Source organism: Neopelma chrysocephalum, unplaced genomic scaffold (assembly GCF_003984885.1).
Source record: "Neopelma chrysocephalum unplaced genomic scaffold, ASM398488v2 Primary Assembly neopelma1_102, whole genome shotgun sequence".
Taxonomy (NCBI): domain Eukaryota; kingdom Metazoa; phylum Chordata; class Aves; order Passeriformes; family Pipridae; genus Neopelma; species Neopelma chrysocephalum.
Genome location: NW_020897765.1, coordinates 3,112,502 through 3,135,591, shown reverse-complemented (window position 1 = coordinate 3,135,591; position 23,090 = coordinate 3,112,502). Strand labels below are relative to the sequence as shown.

Genomic DNA, 23,090 nt, shown 5'->3' with positions numbered 1-23,090 from the left:
TTGTGTTGTGGGTTTTTTTGGTATAGACACACATTTAAAATACAAGAGAAAGTTTTAAAGAATATACTTGTGCTGATGTAATCTTAGCCTGTACTTGTGCACCTAGCTTGTACAACAGTGAGAAGCAGCATTAGATGTTATTGTACAGTGTTGTCTCCTGTGTAAGCAGATAAATTTACAACTGTCTGAGAATGACAAAATGATTTATAATCTCCAATATATACTACAGTCCACCTGCCAGGAGCAATGCCTGGTGTTGACAGGCTCTGGTTAAAGCAGACCATTTTAACTGATAAAAAGACTAAACCAATGCTGAAAAGGGGCAGTTGGAAAGGAAAGAAAATAACTTTATCACTTTTTTTAATTATTATTTGTGCCAAATGCATAGTTTAATACAGACCATACATTGCTCAGGCTTTTAAAATAACTATTTCATCTCACAAAAGCTATTCATAGGGTAAAGTGCAATGAAAAGCAGATCTGTGAACTGATTTTGCAATAAATACGTATTATTTCTTGCATAACTAGTTATAATGCAGATAATGAAGTAATGAGCATGTAGTACTGTTAGTATAACAGATTAAAAGCAATAAGAGCAAACATTAAAAAACAAAACAGAATGAAACAGAACCAATAAACAAAAAACATCCCCCAATTCTCCCTCCCCCCAAAAAAAACCCCAAAAAACAAAAACAAAGAAAAAAAAGCCAACTAAAAATCAAAACCCAAAATCTAACTAAACAAAGCAAGAAAAGGATGGTCTTTGTGGAAAAATACAGCCACTGTAAATATACTCAGATCTCTTATCAGGTTTTCTACTGATACATAACCCTGTCTGTTCTATCAACAGAACTGTCATTCAGGCAAAAAGGCTTTTTTCTGTGAAATGAGCAGGTCTCTTCTATAATCTAAGCATTGTTTCCTAATTTTACTTAAACATGGAATCAGTGCTACTTCTGAAATCAAAATAATTTTGCTACCAGCTGTTAATATAGCAGCACAGTCAGTCTTTCTGTCAGGTCATTCCCTAATCTTTATTCAGACCTCTAAAAGTTGCAACTAGGGTCTGTATTTGAGACACAAATACGTAAAAGGTGCTTCCTAGAGGTTTATGGTTCTCTGTCTCTTTCTCTCCTTGCTCTCCTTCTCTCTATATTCTTCCCTTACTTGAAGTGTTCTTCAAGAGCAAATCAAGCATCAGCTCCAATTGAATGTTCCACAAAGAGCAAAAGGGAGGGAGGGAAAGAATAGAAGAGAAACACAAGAAAGAAAGGTATGTAAGATTGGACAAAAAGTAAAAAAAAAGGAAGAAAAAAGAACTGGGAAAAAAGATGGATGGGCAGGCTGGTATGAAGGACTACTTCTTTGCTGTAAGCTGATTAAAACTAGGGCCTATCTCTTCAGTGAACTTTTTCAATTCTCTTCAACAGTTTAGGTGCTGCTGTACTGATACAGATTTCTTGAGCAGGTTCACTTCATATTGTAAATGCCAATGTGTATTACTTCAATCTCCTAGGTTGCTTAGAGTAAAAGATGGATGGGGATCAGTCACTTTTCTCACTACTGAAATACTCTATATGCTAGGCACATCACTTGGAGTATCTGCACCAAACTTCCCTCAAGCCATCCCTGTGCTCTCAGTATCCCATATTTTGATTCTACTTCAAAAAATGACTAATTTTTACTGGTTTATGCAAGTTTAAAATGAGTGTTTTATGAAGAAGGTCGTTCATTTCGAGGGTCACTTTCTACAAAGCACAACCCCAGACTCAAAATCAGGGGGAAGAAACTCAGGACTCAGTTTAATTTGGACTCTGATTTCCAGCTGTCAGGGATCAATGTACTCAGTACATTGTTTCAAGCTGTTTCTTTCTCTGTCATGTGAATATCTCATGTGAACATCAGTTAAACAAGATGCTTACTGGTGGATTAACCTTTATTTAAAGCAGGGTTGAAATATTGGTTTTGTCCTAGAGAAAATTTCATTTTAAAAATCACTTTTTTTTTCTGGAGAAATTCTTAAGACTTTTATTTTGTTTAATGGTTAGCTAAGTGAATAGTAATTTCACTGTTGAGTTTAGCACCAAATACTTTCTTCAGTGCCAGAAGTAGCTTCACTACTAAAATCTCCCACTGGAGATTTTAACTCAGTGATATAGTCGTGAAAAATCTGTTATCAGAAAATTATTATTTAAGAAGGTGGGACAAGGTAGCATAAAAAAGAGTGTAATTGTTTGAATTGGTGAAATTCAATTCTGACCATCTGCTGTGAACACATACGTCTGCTTCATTGCTGTATCTGAATATTTGAAATCTGTGCCATAAAATAGAGTGTGCACACATACCAACCTTCAATGAATTCTTCTGGGGCTTATTTCATTAAAGAGTCAAGGCACAAAAGCAAATGACACAGAAAATAATTTCCATATAGGTCTGCATTTCCTTATGATAGGATTAAATACCCTGAAAAAAATTCTGTTATGTCCAAGATTAACACATTACTCTGAAACAGGAGGAATTTTAGTGAAGCCATAAAGTAACCTGTTTTCAAATCAGTGTAATTCTTGGCAAAATAACATCAAAATCTAAGTTTGTTCTGAGGTGTTTAGGGTAGGAGCCAGTCAAGAAATCAGGCCAATCAGGCAGCTTTCAGACACTGAAAAAATTTCTTTAAAATTTAAATTCATATTCTCTGTGAAATACGAACTTTCTCATATGTCAACTAATTTCAGTAAAAAAACATTTGCTCTGAAATTTTCCAATCCTCTCTATTTAAAACAACAGACATTAGAGAAAGCATTCACCCTTCCTCATTTAATAAATTATTTGCCTGCACCTGACAGGATGTCATTCACAAGCTGTCTGTGATACAAAGCTCACCCCCGTGCTCCTATTCTAACACCAGATGCTGTTTGTTTTCTCTTTCAACATTTAACAGCAAGCATGAAGGTGTTGCTCCTCTTGCCTAGCTGTGAAACAGCTAAATGTACTTATCTAATCTGAACTAGTCATTGTGACACTGTTACAGACAATGGTAAAGGACCCAGATGAGGTTGGTCTCTTCATTTCCCACAGTTTAAGCTGGTCTGAACAGCTTCTAGATATCTCCCCCTTCAGATGTTAACATTAGAAAAATTAAGTCCCTCTCTAAACCTTTAAAATTGGTCACCATAATTTCATTTTGTATCTATATAAAAAGCAATTAGATACACTGACCAAGTCCGTCCTTATAACAGTTATCTTTTCCTATTCAGCTCCGGCTGTAATTAGAACCTCTCATTGTGGCTATAAGAGCAGTGTGTAATCAGTGTCATGCTAGGGACCTGGGAGTAGCTCCCAGCACACCCTGGAAGAAAAGCTACATGTAAAAGATGATAATGCCAATACATGAATTTTCTTCCAAACTGTCATCAATTATCATATTAAGCCTGTAATTTCTAAAGAGTTGCAATCTCTGTTTTAAGGAATTCTCTCTAGTACATATCATTAAGTTCTTGGTTTCTAAGACTTGCTATGGCAAGGACTCCCTCAGGTCAGTTAAGAACTATGTGACAAATAGGTTCCTTATTATTAATTTAAGATGTATTTCCTTTCAGTTTGATTGAATGTTCTAGAAGATAGACCACACAGTTTTTCTTCCAATTACCATATATCATTTTGTTTACCTTCAGCATATCTGCTCCCGCTCATCTTTTGTATAAATTAAATCTGATATTTTCAGTCTCTGTCATATGAGTTTAATCACTGCAATCTCTGATGTCTTTTATCTTACTTCTTATGCATCCTGCATGCTTTTATGATACAAAATGAGCCATTACTTTCTTTGAATAATCTATGAGGATGCATAGATCTTTTCTTAGACTACTTACAGTCCTTTTAGCATTTGTTTATACCTCATATTGCTCACCTTCATGTTAACTCATTTGTATTTGCCAGCTAATAATTTTAGCAGTTTTCAAAATAGAAGCTATATCTAGATCCTCAAATCCAGGCCCTTATTATCATACACAGTCACATCATATAATTCCATTCAGAAGTTTAGTTAGCTTTCTTTTATGATCAATTATAGGGAATTCTTGGCTTACACGTTCCTCTCTACCTTTCTGTGCTACTGGGAGTTTACAACATCTGAGGATCTTTGAGGTATGTGTGCAAAAAGAAAACTACATTGCGGAATTAGAGGTTACCTCTTTCTCCAAAATGGAATGAAGAGTTGCTGTTTTCATCATACTGTCCAAGAATCTAGTGAAGCTTATTTTGTATAATACTGATTGCAAAGATTTGTGCACAGAGAAACTTCTACATTGATATAGCAAATGGATGTCAAGTCTCTCTTTTCTGCAAGGAACTAGGTTGTGGGTTTGGTGGGTTTTTTTTCCCTGTGTTCTCTGTCATCACTCCTGGAGCAGCCCGCACTGCAATACATATGGCACAGATCCCAAAAAAAGTCAGCGTTCATGTGTAATGACCCCCATGCAATGTATTACAAACACTGCAAATGTATTAGAAACATAGCAATGGCAAATCTGAGTTAACACAGAAGGTACTGGCTCAGTGCATTGTGGTTGATTCATAAGTACAATCTCTAAAGGATATTGCAAAGTGTACATTCATGCTCATAGGAATGTATAACTACAATCATCCACATATTACTGCCTTAATCTATATACTGTTAATACCACGTACACCAAATAGTTGGCTGACTAACTTTTGGTCATTCTGAATATATGCAAGACATAACAGATTAGGTTTTCTATATAAAAAAAATTTCAGATTAAAATAAGAAAAGCAGATATGCTTTTATATCCTGAAACGAAGCAGTGTATCAGCCAGGGACATCCTTTTAAATTAAACCTGCCCTGACTGAACATCGAAAAACAACGGACACCTTGTCTGGTTTTTATTTTTCTTTCCAAGTGAGATGAGCCATAACCGCAGGCACAGGATGCAGCAACATGGGCAACGCTAAATTCATTCCTCTGAATTACTCACATGTATATAAGGGAATAATGAGTTGGAAATCATAGAAGCAAATTTAAGGGGTTAACATTCTGCCTTCCAGGGTGACTTTACCATAAGAACTTGCTAATAGCACAAGACATTTTGTCAGGCAGGATAGATTAGGATGTGCACTGGGATGGAAGTATTCAAGTGCTATTTCATCTGTCTTTCTCTGTTACTCCTCCTGTTTCAACTATGAGGAGTTTCCTGTCCAAATGGATTGCAGTGGCTATATCTGCATTTCAGATAAGCTTAAGACTCATGTAAAATGTGGTGGTGCTAATTAGTCAAGATGTCATTAGTCAAGGAAATTAATTGTACATAAATAATGTGGAATTTCAGCTTCATGGCTCAAGAGATAAATTCAGAGCTTTTTCAGAATTGTCTGTCTTAAAAATAAAATAGCAGAAGAGGATTATTAAGCAAGATCTTCGAAGTTCCCATTACCCTGCTAATGAAGATTTAACACATAGCCCAGAAGACATGGTTGATCTGTACTCCATAAGGTCCTTCCACCACATCAGCATTGGTATATCCCCAGCTGCTCTCATCAGAGAGGAAGCTAATTGTGACTTTGAAGAAGCAACTTATCTGCCTCCCAGCTGAAAGCAAAACACTGGAAGTCCATGCATAGCAGTGAGCGGGGTAGTTAAGAGTGTTTTCCTCCATTAGCTGTACTTCAAGTGAGCCATCTCTTGGGTGCAGGCTGCTCTGACCTACCTGGAGCTGTTAGAGTAATTAAAGTTCACTTCAGGATTACATGTATCAAGGACTGCACAGTAGAAAGGTGAAGTTTGACTTCTTTTCCTATAAAGTTGCCTGGTATTATTACTGTCATTCACATACAGTTTTGCAGTAACAGGCAAAGAACAAAGCCTGAGGGTTGAGACCATATTATTATGATTGCAAAAGCATAGGAATAGGTATTCTGTGTCCTCAGTACAAACATCTAGGGAAATATCTTCCACCACCATATGTATAATATATATATAATATATATAATCATTATAAACTAATATCATGCTTGCCTTTACCACCTTTTTTCCCAGTATTTTTATTTTATTCCTTAATGAAAAGAGGGACTTTTCTGGGTTTTTATCAATTGCCTGGTCCTACAGGCATTGGACAGAGTGTGAAGTCTACAGGAAATGTCACTATATGAGAAGAACATAATTTCAACACCTACCTCACACAGCTGCAAAGGACTGCACAGGCAGAAGGCTGTGAATAATCAGACTCAGAAGGGGGTACATGTACGTCATCCCTTAAGGACAAAAGGTTCCGTGTTCTGTTGTATAAGTTTTGCATAGCTTCTAAAATAGTTTGATTTGTTGGTTATAGCCTGCAATGGTTTCTGGATTTTGTTAAGTATAAAAAAATATATAGTGGTACAGCATTTTCAAACCTATAAAATAATCTCAATTTTCTGGATTTCTTGTCAAAACCTCCAATATCCTATAGAAGACCACGCCTAAATTATTTATTTGTTTTGAAAATACCCCTCTGCTTTCCGATGGAGTGAAATAACTGGAGTACTTTGATAAGAATTATTTATATTTTATTTACATTCATGGTCTAGAACTATTCTCTTCTTCTCCGGTGTAAGTTACTGGTAAATATTAGTACCATTACAAATCTCAATTCTATTCTCTCCTCTCAATTTAGAGAGTGATTTCTCCACCACAGCTATGACTGTAGTCAGCTAGAGTTTCTACAGAGGATAGTTACAAAAGGAACAAAATCTTGCAAGATATCTATGAAACAAGATTGTTTTGAATATTTAAGACAAGTTTCCTTCTCTTCTGGGCACAGAAATGCTTGGCTTCATTAAAACCCGGAGGCAGTGTTTCTATCAGCTGAGAGCCAAGGATATTAATGAACAATTTTCCCTTTATTCTTGGAACCTCAGTGAAAGTTGTAGTCTTCTCAACTAGCTGTAACTCTTACTTTCTCAAGTCTTTTATTTTTAACTTGAGAAGATGGAATTTTCTTAGTAATGAACAACCAAACCTTACAAAGAGTTGAAGGAAACTCCAAATTATAAAACAAATTTTTCTGATAATCTTATATTTTACTTCAGCGACAGGAATGATTGCTACGATTCCCTGTCAAAGTTAGAAATTAACAAATAAATTAATGTGTGAAGATACATGAAGGAGTTTTTAACCAGCTAATATATTCACTCTTCAAGTTTTTTGTTGTTTAACACTTCTTATCCATCCTGGTCTTTGAGGATTAGCTATGTTGTCTTAACTATCTTCATGTTTTTTTCCTTGCTTCCTCCCTCTCCCTATAGATAGTCCCCATGCTTCATGCTTTCCCATCGTCAATATCTTTCCCATCTATTTTTTTTTAATTTGTCCTAACAACTTACCAAGTTTCAGAGATACTATCTTTGTTTCACCTTAATCCATTTTCTATCCTTTTTTTTTTTAAATCAATAACAGTGACCTACATGGACACAGTGGAAAATCATTTTACTGGCCAAAATTGCACGTTGATAATCTGACATCAGATTCCTAAGTGATGTGTGTCATGTAAGATAAAAAAATTGTGTTCAAATTCAGAAATTTGGAAGGAAATAAATGGTCAACCTAAGGTGGTTAGTAGTTGATTATAAAACCTCTACGTATGCATGCTCAGGAAGATGGAGTAGTTACCCATATGACTAAAAGCTGCCTAATTTTTTTATCCATAATTCAAACACAGCATGAATATGTGGAAATATTCCATCAATAAATGGAAACATAACATATGAAGAGACTTCTGGGTAGTAGAACTTTCCTATACTCTTACCAGTATACACACCTGCTTTGTGAGAGTTCTGAGGTGAACTGTGCTTTAGTGGATCCAGAGCAGCAGATGGCACCTCTCTTGCCATGTCTGAGTAGTTCTTGTGCACAGCTGCAAATCTGTTTTCTTATTCTTTCTTTACAGTCAAGCAAGTTCTGCAGTGACAAGAAAGAGGGCAATTTGGATTAAAAGCATATTTGGCTCAAGAGAAAATCTGGCAAACAGGGAGAAAAGAAATTATACAATCGAGAGCAATCAGAAAATTATTTTGATGGGTGATTACCATCAGATTGCAATGTTTCTACATGGATCCACAGAGCTTGGTAGAAGCCCAGATGCAATTTGACATTTGTATAAAATCATCAGTCTGCATAAAAGGCAGCTTATGAATTACATGATTTTTTTTGTAGTATGCTGAAGAAGAAGGAGGACTGAATGGTCCAGGTATTTTCTGTCACTGAATAAAATGGGTCTCCAGCTCAGCCAGAGCTGACAGCTGAAATTATGCCACTTTTACTTAAAAGTCGGCGTGTCAGAATATGCTACTGGCTCCAGTTTCTAAAGATAGACTTCATTAGTTACATCAGTTACCTACCTTGAACAAGGTAACCCTCTAACCAGAGAAAACTCACCTCTGTAAAATGGGTTAATAAATCTCTCTCTGTCCACTGTGTTTGAGTAGGACTGGTACTTCCCCTCTGGCATGGTCTCTGCCCACAATTTTTCAATGGAGCACTGAGTTACAACAAATCCCGCATCAGTCTCTTCTGGTCTCTAGTGAAGTCACCTTCTTCCTGTCAAATCTGAAACTGGGATACAGATCTGCTTTCTAACATGCCCTGATCTTTTCTGGATTCTTCTAGGTGTCATTGAGGCTACAGACAGATTCTTGTTGTTCCTATCATCCAATCCTTCTTCTCCCTACATACACCACTCAAAGTCATTTTCTGGAAAAATGAGATAATGGAATAAAAATTGGATTCTTGGGAGTTTCGAACCACCACAACTCTCCCTCTGGAGTGCCTAGTTAACTCACTGTGTACCTGCTAGGGTAAGGCACAAAGGCAATTCCATGTGCTAAACCATGGCAAAAAACATGAAGTTCCCTCTCACATGTTCAAATAAAATAGCCTTAATATAAAAATTTAATTGCGTACATGTGAGGTTTTGTATTACTTCATAAAAATTGATAACTATGAAAAAAAAGTTGGTTATGCTACAGTGAGAAGGAAACTCAATATACAATCCAGCCCACATTGTTTGTGAAACTGTGAAGAGAGAAATCGTGATAAGCAAAACAGATTTCCTATGCATTTAACAGTATTAGAACTGTAACTGGCAACAAATTAAAACACTAATGCTTGTGTAAGATTTCTTGTATTTGGCACTTCAAATTAAGACTGGATTTTGCCAAACAGTAATTTTAGAATAATTTTATCTGGCTGCAGTTATTAGCTCAAATGTAACGCTTTGGTTTTGAAGGGGCATTTGTTAGAAAGATATAATTTTTGCAAGAAAATAGTAAAACAAAAGAGAGACAGATTGGGTGTGGGGGGGAAATCCCATCTTTTTCATCTCTAATTGTTTGTGTTTCTCTACATTAGGGTCCCAGTTCCTCAACTCAGAAATTTATTTAACTTTCACATGGAGGGATACAAGGAAATTACTCAGATTTCTTTTGTGAGAAAACAATACAGTGACAATATGGATGAGGAAGCCAATTCTAAGCTTTGAACTTAGTTTCATTTTATTTTTCTGTCCTAAGTTTGTTTTGTGTGCTTCTCACTTACATTCCATTATATTGACTTGGATGCTGCTTTTTATGATTCCTGGATAAGCTTTAGTCTCCCCGGCTGAAGTGTTAAAAGGTTTGCATTTCCTCTGTGCTCATCCCTGCTAATCATTCCTGCTTCTCCCTTTTTCAAAAATTCTTGTTTTATTCACAGATGTGGAAAAGAATGGGAAGGAAACCGTTGCCACATAAGTGCTCAGCCTCTTCAGCCTCCAACTTCAACTCTCCTACAAAATGGTGGGTCTGTAAAAGGAAAGAAATATCTTTCAATTCATTCTTTGAGTGTTTTGTTTTACTTATTTCTGTCTTTGCTCTAATTTTGCAGATATTTGGATTTGGTTTGGTATTGGTTTCTTCTTGATTAAAATTACAGCTGCTGCCTTGTATTTTCTTTCGAAGAAGAAAGTGCCAGAAACGTAAGTGAAACTTTTATTTTGCGTAAAGCAGACACAAATGTGGCACAAAGCAATGGCTAGCTGCCCAGACTCATTGGTTTCAACTTTTAAATCTCCCCGCAGTCTGTTTGTCTTCATGTGCAACACTAAGCAGAAAAACTAGCTTTGCAACAAAAGCTGACCTTAGTGGACCCCAGCCTGGAAACAATGAGGAATGGCTTGACTGCTTAGAATGTTTTGATTGTAACATTGTATGAGTATTCTTAAATTATAAAATTCAGAGTTCAGAGGTTTTTTACACTGACACTGACACTGCCACTGCCTTACACTGACAATTCACTATTTCACGGATATATTTCCTAGCCCTTCCTGTCATCCCTCGGATAATCTCTGCTTTCTCTCTCCTCCCTAATGTAAGATTTTTTTTTATTCTGTTTCTTATTTTCCTCTTACACCTGTGTTTCTTCTCTACCCATCTTGTAACTTATTCTGCTAGATCCTGCTCTGTCGGCAAGTACCTACCACTGTCCCTTCCTCCCTTTCAGCAGTTTCTGTTGTGCATTGCACTGTCTATTTTCATGTTGTTAGATTTTCCTCACCCTTCATTTTCTTCTCCAGAATTCATCTTCAAAGCTGTCTCTTTTCCTTTAAACTTGTTCTCTGCTATAGACTTTTCTCTCTTTGGGGATGCTGTTATCTCCCAAACTATCCACTAATCCATGCAGACTCCTGTCCTGACATTATTGCTGCTGACATGTCTCCTGTCCCTGCATGCTCCCCTGACAGGTAGAGCTGTCTGTGGACACAGAAGAAAAATGTTGAAGCAGGAGCCTTTATTAGTTGTGCTACTGTTAATTGAGTGCATAGCTTTACCTGCTTTCTTTACATCTCCTTCCTCTTCTGTAAGTGGGAATAACATTTTCTTATCTAATGTTGTAGGGGCTTCAAGATTTAATTCATTCACCGTAATACAGCTTGCTAAGGCACACATAGGGAAAGACACCTCAGAAGTGCAAGATTAGTTTTATTTTAAGAGCTGCTAGGTTTTTTTTTAATTTCAATTAGTATCTTTGGAAAAAAATACTTTCTCAAAACATGTTTGATGGTGTTCTAATTAAAAAAGTATTGTTGTTCCTTAAGCTACTTCTCCTGTACTCTCAATGTTTCCTTCTACCTTTTCCTTTCATAAATGTCTGCTTAAAGGTTACTGCACTGCCATTCATATCTCTTCTACCCACATATCTGTATTCAAAGAATATTTTTTCCTTTCTTGGAAAAGCTATATATGCTAAAAAAACACCCAGTCTCTTTTGTGCCCTGTTGCAATATGATGTCAAACATGCGAATGTCCTATTAGTTATTAAAACACCTATTAGGTGTTAAATCACCTACTAGGTGTTAAAACAGGGGTGAATGAGGATCTTCTTACTATGGTGCTAAGAAAATATCACAGCCCTCATATGCAGAGATTCAGAGCTGTGAAATAGAGGGTTAGATAAGCTTATGCAACAAAGCTCATTCAAGTCTTGACTGTTTTCACTGAAATTGCCAAAAAGATCAGTTATGCTGATGGAAACTTTTGTGATTACAAATGTTGTCTATTATGAACTGAGATTGCCAAATCATTTTCCCCATGGTACAGAACCAAAATTTATAATTTTCATTGTTTTTAGTCACAGTTGACTTAACATGTAAGTTAAAATGCATTTTATAGGCATCTTGCTAAGAAATAATCTAGCCAATCAATGGCAATTTGATTGAAATTATGAAATTGTAAAAAAAATGAAATCTGAAACTTTGAATTTGAGAAGATAAGTTCATTCAGGCAGTTTGTCTCTACTTCTTCAACTATCTAGTGCCTACCATGATTTGGTATATAAAAATCACAACTGGAAATGTAGTGGTGAATTATGGCAAATTATTCTTTAAGTGCTTGATCAGTAGTCAGAACTGACTAGTCAAAATGCAGCCAATGTTACCATACAGAAGTTTGGATTTTTAAGATAAGCCTTTATAATAAGAAGGGACTTGTGTTTGCATAAGTCTGTAAAATATACAATGTGACAGCACCACACAGAGGCATGAGATTTTACTCCTCATTTTTTTTAATAGATTTGATGAAAGAGAGGAATTTAACTGACACATAAATGATACGTTCCCGCAATTAATTTTCTCTTCAAAGGCCTGTGTCTGCTTTTAGCCCTCCTGGATCATATTGTTTTCTAAAAGTCATTAGGCAGTATAGTCACTCTAAGGAAGCTTTCACACAATTGAGGCCATATTTATTACCTTTTGATGACTTCTTTTGCTAGCTATTTTTAGATAATTTCCATTAGTATCTCCTTGACTTATTGATATAGAACCACACAGGCAGGTATTGGCAGATGGTTCTCCAGAGGCACATTAACAGTTGTTGGTGCTAGCTCCCAGGACATCTTGAAATGGAGTGCAGGTCCATCTATGCCTCAATGGAAATAGCACAGGAACGTGCACAAGAGCTAGAGAAGAAGTTTCAGAGTCCAATAGGACTATTTTTTTTTCACCAGAAAGCCAGGTAGCAGGCAGTATGTCCAGGCTGGGACCCCTTAGACAGCTGCTGGCTGAGAAGTTGTCAATAGCAGCAGTAAGAGCCTAAGAGTTACATTTGTCCTTCTTTTTTTTTTTTCCACTGGAAAGACTAATAGTGTCTAAACTCTTCCTTTCAACTCAGAAAGGATGCCCCACTTTCCCTTTGCTCTCTCCTTTTCCTTCCTTTGCAAGAATTTAATTTCTGATCTGCAGGCTTTAAATGCTCCATTGACTGAGTGGAATTTACTGGAAGTCATCATGTAAGTTTATTTCCTAATGGACAAAAGTGGCCGGCTACATGGCTTGGCAACAGTGTACTTCACTACCATGATGGCATTCAGATATGCAAACTACTTCCCAGTTCCCAGCTGGGGATATGTGAAACTGCTGTGTAGAAACTCCAAACTGGGGAAGCTTACAAATTTCTCACATTCCTGTTTGCACTGCAGAGATTATTTCCTAGTCAAGAAGGGAAGGCTGCCAGTTACTCCACTCCATCAGTGGCATCTGTCCTTATTGACCACATAGAAGCAAAGCTTCATTTTAACGTCCATTTTATTGCAGATTCCTTCACATGCTTCATTTTACTTTAAAAAGTGAGAATATGAAAATTAAGTGACTTTCTGCCCAGCAAAGCTATGCTTTTTTGCATTTGCCTCCAAAGAAGTCATTGTCCCTGGATCCTTTCAGTTTGTTTCTTTCCTATTCTTGATCTGTGCCACCAGTTGCAAGGCTAATGTACCACAGCTATTATCAGTACTGTCAATCTTAACAAGCACAGTACATTAAATTTTCCGAAGCATATCAATAATATATTTTGCCACACAGGCAACAGAGTGAAAAATGGAGGTGCTCTGAGAAAGTATTCTAGAATTTTAGAAAATCAGGAGGGAAAAGGACCCACAGAAGCCATTTTTCATTCTGCCACATAACAGAGACTCAATGGTATCCCTCCTAAATTTGCATGTAAAGACCTCTAGTAACATGAATTTGATGGCATCCTCAGGCAATCTTGGTACCTTGGATAGAAAGATGTTTACTATTAAAAATTTATTTTCCAAATCCTTATATGTCTGTTTACAATTTAAGTTCATTCTTATTCACCGTGGACAATAACAGATCATTCCCTTCCTCCTTGCAAAAAGCTTTTTCTGTTTTTGAAGGCAATTGTTGTGCCTCCTTACAGGCTGCTTTCTTCAGGCTAAACAAGCTCAGTGCTTTTTGTCTTTCTCCGTAGTTAAGGTTTACTTATAATTACGATGATTCCCAGTTTCTGTTGCCAGACTTTCTGCGATTAGACCTTACCCTTCTGGAGGTCTGGTGTGGAGGAACGAGTAGTGTATTCCAGGCGAGGCTCTCCAAGTGGATCTGAAGGGCTGCCAGAGGTCGTTGCTGGCAATGCCTCTGTTCCTATATCCCAAAGTGTTAAACAGAATGACAGTATAACGACATTTATCGAGTCATTTTCAGCCTGTGAACTAGAACAGAGACAGATACTGTTCTTGTAAAATGGGAGAAAAATGTGCAGTTTTACGGGAAAAAAAAATAAAATTTGGAAGCATCAGCCATAACTGTTGTTTGGGAGTTGGTGTATTAGTCTAATGCTGCTATCCAAATCCATTTATTCTTTTTGTTCTGAAGGATGATACCCAGTATTATCATCAGAAGTCTATGGTTTTTTTGAGATGTACATCTCATGACCACTACACATAGGAAGGATTGCAAAGAACCAAGAGGTGTCAAGCTGAAGCAGAGCTAATCTCAGTCTGCAGCTGTCAAGACCACTAAGATGAAAGATGTAAAGGACTGATTTAAGAAAAAATTAAAAATTTAAATTTCCTAAAGGGACACAAAAAGTACAAAGTGCAGACTTTGGAAACAAAGACAGCATATATACCATCTAATCAAATGTCCCAGTGACTTGTAGATGATTCTAGATCCAGCTTTCGGAAAGTCTTCTCTCCTTGCATCATGCCTTCTGTTTCTTCTGTGGGATGTGCAAAATATAGCCTAATTTTGCAAACCTAAATTTAATTGAAAAGATTTTGTAAATACTTTGGAAATTGAGATCTTGAGGTTAGTTTCTGTTTAGAACTGAAGCTTTAGAATAGCTATTAAGACTTCTTTAAAGGAATTATTTTAATTAGTAGTTTAATTGTAATTGAATCTTTGGTCCACTAGGATTTTGTCATTGTTGTTATGGTCCAGATGATAAGCATTCTTCAGGTACTATATTTCCTACAAAATTGTGTCCTGTACAAAAGATTTAATTTTTCTTTGAAAGGTACATTGAAAAATACAAAATTATGACCTATTGCATCCAAACAAATGAAATCTAGATACTTTAATTTTCCATTACAAAGCGTTATGTTACTCAGCGGTAACATAGCGGGCAGGTATTTTTTTGTGGAGCATGCAACTTCTTCCTGTCTCTGTGAAGTCGTAGTGGAGAAACCTATGGCAAGGCAGTAGTTTTTTTACTAAAGAATACAGATGAGCTATGACCTATGTTACCTCATCTCAAGATGATTAAACCTTTCCTTTCCTTTTGTGGTATTTCTGGTAATGTTAGAAAACCCACTTCTCTCTGAACTGCCTTACCCACGTCTTTTTTTTTTTTTAAACTGTTCTGTGCTTGTCATTTTTAACCCTTGTTATTCCCTACTTGGTAGAGTCTTCTGAACTTACAATTTATGAGTTTTCCTCACAAACGAGATTTATAAACATTTCCCATTGATCAATTATTCTGGACTGTAAGTTTTCAAGCAGTGAGTACAGTGGCAACACGTATAAAACTTTCTCCCCACCATGAGGGAGATGGGCATATTGCTCTTTACTGTAGCAATAAGCTATCATTTTCTGTCAGGTCAATGTTTCACTTTGGTCAAATAACAGCAAGCGTTGCAGGAATGAGCTTAACCCAAGCCACTATAATACATTTAGTTAAAGTGTCCAATCAAGAAGTTTAAAATGAGGGTATAAACTGATGATCAGATGGCAGCAGTCAGCCCACTGACTAGTACTGCACTTTTATGCCTTCTGCAGCAGTATCTATATTGGTGACAGAGTACAATAGTGGACATACCATTGCTTTTCTCTGATCAGGGGAGCTTAATATTCTGATTAGCTAAAGTTCTACTGTGTTGTGTTTAATTTTAGAGATGAATACACAACATGTAAAGTAGTGAGAATATGTTATCTCAGTTCCCTAGCACAGACTTCTTCAGTAAAGCTTTCGATACTGTCTCTCACAGTATCCTCCTGGGCTGCAGCCAGGAGGGCCAAGCATGACCTCGGGGGCATCAGATAAAGCATCATCAGCTGATCAAGGGAGGGGATTGTCCCACTCAGCTCTGCACTGATGCAGCCTCACCTTGAATATTGTGTGCAGTTTTGGACACTGCAATATAAGGAAGATATTAGCTATTAGAGAGCGTCCAAAGGAGGGCAACAAAGATGCTCAAGGACCTTGACAGGAAGCCGTAGGAGGAGTGGCTGAGGTCACTTGGTCTGTTCAGCCTGGAGGAGACTAAGGGGACACCTCATTGCAGTTACAACTTCCTTCTGAGGGGAAGAGAAGGGGCAGACACTGATCTCTTCTCTGTGGTGACCAGTGACAGGACCTGAGGGAATGGCCTGGATTTGTTTCGGGGGAGGTTTAGGTTGGATATTAGGAAAAGGTTCTTCTCCCAGAGGGTGTTTGGGTGCTGAAACAGGCTCCCCAGGGAAGTGGTCACAATGCCAAGCCCGACAAAGTTCAAGAAGCGTTTGGATGATACTCTAAAGCACATGGTGTGAGTCTTGGGGATGATCCTGGGCAGGGCCAGGAGTTGGACTCAATGATTCTTGTGGGTCCCTTCCAACTCAGTATATTCTGTGGTTCTGTGATTCAGGCAGTTAGTACCTCATCCAGTTGATGGATTACAGCACTTGTGTAAACATGGGATTACATTTTTTCTTGTATATTCTTTGAGATCTTTTGAGTAATTTGAAAATATTTCAGAATTTTTGACGATAATTATTGGTATCCCTTAGAAAGAATCATTTGCTACATTCACAAATGGGGGTAACCATACATGTGTTTGTGTAAATACACTGATATATGTACATCTATGTGCATATATATGTTGCATATATGTGTAGCATATAAGTTACATATCAGGTGGTACATTCAAGGTGACTTTGAAAGCCCTGCTTTTGCAAAAATGTTTCTAAGAACAGGAGAGAACTTAAGAAGGCTCATTCTCCACCTAAGTTTGGGGTGCACAAATTCAAGCACTGTCCACATTTTGGGCCATAAAATTCCCATTTTTCCTGACCAATATGTATGACCAATACATATGTTCTTTCATGATTCCGATCTAAAGTGGAGAAACACCTGAAATCTACTGGGCAGCCTGAGCAAGACTCAGTTTTCATGCTAGAGAAAACCTCACACACACACACACACACACACACACACACACACACACACAGAGGACCAATTTCAGCACTAAACACAGCAACCACAAACATGCTGTTTAAGAACTCAGACACCACTCTTTTTGGTGCCCACGGTTTGGCACAGTGTTCTTCTGGTTAGTTATACTCCTTGCAGAGAAAGCTGGAGATCCATGTTCAGCATCCTCCTACCCTCAGGACAGACCTAAGTACTCAACATATTCTTGCCCAAAATAAGCTATATATAGGTCTTGCATAAATTGCTTAAGTCTCATGGGGGAGTGGGGATGAAAGACAATCAGACCTATCCTCACCATTTGCTATTGGCACAGTAAAGGAGGTTCCTGTTGAGAATTTTGTGACTTGGATTGTCTTTTGGAAATATCTCCACTGACTGTAAGCAGAACTGATGTGCTTAATTCCACATCATGCTTTTAGGTCAGTTGGTCTGCGATGTCTAAATCAGACACAAAAATTAAGGCATGAAAATCTGGCCCTTTGGGCACTAGTTTAGAAGAAGAACCTAACTTCTTGAAAACTTCTCATCTGAGTTTTCTTCTGGCCTCATGTTTTCATTTTAGAGTAAAAAATAAATTCTGTATATATTTTCTGGACTTTATGCAGGAGGATTAGTATGCAAATATGTACTTAGGATGCATATAAATAATCTAATATATTATAGCTTCACTAAACTAACTAAACTGTAATAAATCATGATATCATGATCTTTAAGATTAAGATCAAATGAAAAACTCAACAGGTTCAAATATTTAGCTCTCCACATTGTAGGTAATCAAAATAAATTATGAGACTGGCATTAGAAGCAATTACTTTCCTACGGTCTTGTTGTGAAAAATATTATAGAGACGTTTCTGGTTTAGTGTAAACCCCAAACTTAGTTTCTTGTGCTGGTTTAATTCATAAGGTCATACAACTCTGTAGCCTACTTGTGACTTCCTCCTAAGCAGCCATTCTGGTTTTAGTTATTTGCAAAAGAAATCATGCAGTGTGTGTCCTCTGTGGTTCTCGCTGAGGAACAGTTTCCCTTCCCAACACCTCCATCGACTGTGCTTCTGTGACTACTCTTTTCCCCTCAGTAACCCAGAGCCTGTCTATCAGCTTCTAGGAAGACACTGCTTCAGCCACCTGTAGGAGCAGGACTTTTTAATACAAGAAAATCCATTTCTCCATCAATGAAGTTGATAGGAAGCTTTAGGAAAATTTTTGTCTTAGAATACTGTACAAACACAGCTTTCTATGTACACACATGCTCTTATTCTTAAAAACTGTGGAAAAAATCAATAAAAACTAAAAGCATCTCTTCAAAAGCAAAGATTAGCTTCAGCTTCATTATTCAGCTGCTGTTTTTTATATAGTCTTGGAACACTTTTGATGTTTCACACCTTTCACTACAAGAAAGACACTGAGGTGCTGGAGTGAGCCCAGAGAATAGGGCAACAAAGCTGTTGAAGGGTCTATAGCTTAAGTCCTGTGAGGAGCAGCTGAGGGAGCTGGGGTTCTTTAGCTTGCAGAAAAGGAGGCTGAGGAGAGACCTTACCACTCTCTACAACTAACTGACAGGAGGATGGAACACGGTGGGAGTCCATCTCTTATCCCAGGCATCTAGTGACAGGATGAGAGGACACAACCTCAAGCTGTGCCAGGGAAGGTTCAGGTTGGACACCAGGAAGAATGTCTTCAAGGAAAGGGTTATTAAGCATTGGAATGGACTGCCCATGGAGGTGGTGGAGTCACCATCCCTGGAGGTAGAAAGGACTGGACATAGTGCCATTGTCAAGTTGACAAGGTGGGGATCAGTCAAAGGTTAGACTCGGTGATTTTAGAGGTCTTTTCCAACCTAAATGATTCTGTGATTTCAAGAATTGTGGAATATTAGCAACCAGTCATCTATAAGAGAAAAATATTTAGGTGTAGACAGAAAGATCCATCCCCATTCTACTTTTAAGGAATTAATGGGATTAACTGCACATGTTATAAGTGCTTCCAAAGAAAATGGAATATGTGAAGACCTTTATCAGGAAAGCATATCTTTAAACGTCTAGAGGAGGTAATGGACATGAGACGCATAATTAGCAAAATTTGTCCTATTCACCTATTATAAATTGCTTAAGGCATTGTGTTAATTCATGAAACCTTTGCATTTCAATACCTTCAGTGATTCTTTACTTCTGGCTTTTCAGTAAAAGGTATGGGTTGCTTCTATAGATTTAAAACTAATACTGATGATTTTGACCCAAAGCAAGTTCTTTCCTAATTAATTGGAAAATCAGAGTTCTTATAACAATTAAATAACTAATGTGTTTTGAACTTGGATCCTAAGACCATGTTAATTAATGAATTGTTTGTGTCATAGTTGCAAAACACAGAAGGACCATGATCTTTTAAGGTAAAATCATGTTTTGTTTAATATATAACACTGTACCTGCATTTTATGAATACTTAATAGCTCTATGCATATCCAAAAGTAGCAACATTTTAAGCAGCTACAAATGTAAAATTATTATTTTAACCTAGACATTACTTATACAGAATATTGGTTTAATTTCATTAATTTCAGTAGAGCTCAGTTGGAAATATATTTAGACATGTATTATTTTTTATTCAAGTCTTTTCAACTTGAAACTGTTCGGTTCTTTGACAACCTGTGTGATATGGTGGGTGTTTTTTCCCTTTTTTTTTTGCTTGACTTTTCAAGGAAAGTGCAGGAAACTGTGAATGTTTCATTTGCCAATCCATTGTACAAAGACCTTAGTTCATCTGAGAAAGTAAAGGTAAGTAGCAATAACTGCTTCTATACATTCAGAAAAGTATGAGTTTGTAGTCCTCAAATAGTTTTCCATTGAAACAAACAGTGTAATACCTCACTGAATTTTATTTAATAAGAGAAGTGAGAATTAAAAATTAACGCAGCTCTCACTGCATTTTTAAAATGTAGGAAGATTTGAAATCAGCTCAGTTTTGAAAACATCTCAATATTTATAACTTTTATGGCTGTGGGCTGTTGATTCAGAGAAAAAAAAAAGAGTTTTGGATGAAATATTTAGCCATACATAGATAAGAAAAAGCTCACTGGGACTTGTCACCTTTTACTTTGGAAAAAACAACAAACAAACAAACAAACAAACAACAACAAAACAAAAAACCCCACCCAACAAAGCAAACACCCAACAACAGTAACACACCAACAACAATAAAACCACAAAATGCATGATTCAGCATCCAAGCTGCCTTTACACACTCACTATAATAAAACAGTTTATAATACTTCCCAGTACCTTAAATGTGCATCACAATTCCCATCACCGTAAAATTCATGTTGACACTAAACAAACACTGGGTCACACATTTGCCTAATATATTTTGTTGATCATAATTAAAAGACTGCTAGAGTAACAAAGAAGTTTATAAATAAAACACATATCTAAAAGTTAACATATTACAGCAAAAGATTTCAAGGTAAGATTTAATTATCAAATTACGACATCTAAAATTTATGGGTTTACATTAAAAAAGAGAAATATATGATTCACTTAAAATGCAGATATCTGCAATAATTTTGTTTATAATTTTGTTTATAATTTTGTTTATAATTAAAAATAAAATAGACAAAGCACCCTGGAGTAAAAAGCAGGAAAAAAATATTTAAAATATCCTTCCTGCCCTCATTTTGATACTACTCCTATTAACATCGAAAGAACTAGGCTTGGTTTAAAATAGAAAATAAAACTTCCTAGTCCTTTGCACAGTCAATAATATAAGATTCCACTGTGGCTTTGAATAGGATTAACTATGACATGCCATTTACTTTCAATAAAAGGGTCCTTACACCTGATTTTAGACATTAGATCAAATGAATTCACTTATAGGTTGGAGTTTGTGAGAGCTCCAAGTTGGAAACATTCCCATCACAATCATGTCCAATTTATCAGGACATTTTTATTTTAGTTAAAATAGATTCCTGACAGGCTTCATTTAATAGCAAGTTGAAAAACAGAAGCACAGCATCAGGAGAGACATTTTCATGGAAGACAGCCCCAGGCATTGTGATTGAAGTCCTGTTCTGTACCAGGTTTCCCTTTATTTCCTTTAAGACTGGAAAAATACATGTTTACACTAATTTTCCTTTTTGAAAGGAAAACAGGAGTTATGAATTTTCTCCAAGTCTGATGAGACTTAAATCTGAATGGTGTACCACCAATCAAAAGATATGACAAAACATGAGCAAAAACTCTTATCTCCAGCTGAATATCCACAAGTTATGCACTTGTGGGAGTCTCTAAGTTTCATAAAGAAAGAACAATTCTCCTGGACCTTTCTGAACACCAAAACCGTGTGGGTTTAGCACTGCCACACTCTTGCCTATAGTATTGCCTCATAATTTTGAATCCAAAGAATGTGTTATTCAGGCAGCAACATTGAAAAATATTTTCAGAATATTATTTGCAGCTCACTAAAAATATTCTGAAGCAGTTTTTTTCTTTTTATAGTCTTCTGGATATGTCGCCTCACCCGCTGTTCAAATCAGTGTCTCTCCATGGCATGAGGTATGTAATAACACATTTCTAGGGTATATGTTGGGCTAGTAAACGAAATTCATCTGCAGAGGAAAGGGAAAAATGTCAGTTAAAGTCAATGGTGTATTGTTACTCATAGTGTTAGCAACTCTGGAAATCTGAGAAAGATGACCAGGGTTGACTTGGTTGGTAAGGACCTCATAACAGCAATTTTATTAATGTTGCCTATCATAGCTGCTTTTACACCATACAGTAGTTCAATGTGTTCCAGTACAGGCAGATGCTAAATAAAATTTTTAGAACTACTGAAATCCTTACCCAAAGGGTTCATAGTATCTCTTTTCTCATACATTCCTCATTCAAGAATATTAGAACCAGTTATTTAAATTACAATACCACTTACCAAAATTAGAGACCCACTGCAACTACACTATTGTACACAGATTCTCCTAAAATAATACTATATGTCTATTAAAGCAAAGGCTTTGGAGACGGGAAAAAAAGTGGAAACAGATGCAGAAGAAGTTTAAATTACTTGATCAGGTATATGCTGCAGACAATTTTTTCAGTGGAGCTATGCTAATTTTTATCAACTGAAAGTTTCATCTAAAAAAGTTAATTGATTTTATAGTTTTCTTTGAACTTATCATCATATATTACTTCTATCATGAATCTACAGCCATTCATATGTGCATTTTAACAAATGAATTGAATGACTTGGATTTTAAATTTCATTCTATCTTTTTTATTTCAGTATCTGTTTAATGAAGATGTGAATGCTACTTCTTTTCCAAATCCTCTCTATGGTGTAGCATCAGAAGACATGGAGAAATTATGTAGTTCCTTGAAAACATAAACATAAACCAAGATCAATATTGATTGTAACTCTTTGCCTGAAGATTTTTTCTAAAATTTGAAAGTATGTCATGATACTGTAGTGTTTGCAATATGAATGAATAATCCTTCATAGAATAACTCTTTTATTAAAACAATTATGTTCAGAAAATAACTTTATATTAAAAATGGAATCCATACATAAGTAAAACGTAATTACATATAGTCGTCTGTCATTTCTGTTGGTGGAAAAAGAGATTGATAATTATAACTATGAATTCATTTTACATTTGTGCATTTTAAATTCCAATATGTTAATAAAATGTTTAATCAAATCCAGATTCTTGAGGTTTGGGAATGATAATTTTATGTCTGGTATTTGAGGAAGGATGACTTAAATATTTCTGTAATTTTACATTAGAAAGGGATTTTAATTGACTTTTAATGTTCCAAGAAGTAGAAGCAAAAGAAAAGTCTTTGTATAATTAGAAACATATCAAGCTAAATCACCAGTGGTCATGAATCATGGATTTGCATATCAGCTCATCATGTGATTCATCAATGTGGCATACCACTACATAAATTGATTTTTAAAAATATATGTTTATTATTAACCTTGATAACTACATCTGACCAAATTTCCCTCTGGTCAGCTCTGCAGTTCTGCAGTTCTTACCACAGTGCTACTGATAAATTTAGCTTAGTGGTTGACAGAGGGTGGAAACTAGCATG

At 36.3% G+C, this 23,090-nt stretch overlaps 1 protein-coding gene across 1 annotated transcript in view; it reads left to right on the top strand.

Annotated features, from left to right (window-relative positions):
- Positions 1-22,600, top strand: part of MALRD1 (MAM and LDL receptor class A domain containing 1) — a 248,160-nt gene extending 225,560 nt beyond the window's left edge. The window contains exons 36-40 of the mRNA XM_027695630.1: positions 9,741-9,823; positions 9,912-10,002; positions 19,706-19,781; positions 21,498-21,554; positions 22,279-22,600. Coding sequence (XP_027551431.1) covers positions 9,741-9,823; positions 9,912-10,002; positions 19,706-19,781; positions 21,498-21,554; positions 22,279-22,380 — 409 coding nt within the window. The 3' untranslated portion in view covers positions 22,381-22,600. The remainder of the gene's footprint in view (positions 1-9,740; positions 9,824-9,911; positions 10,003-19,705; positions 19,782-21,497; positions 21,555-22,278) is intronic.
- Positions 22,601-23,090: the final 490 nt, after the last annotated feature.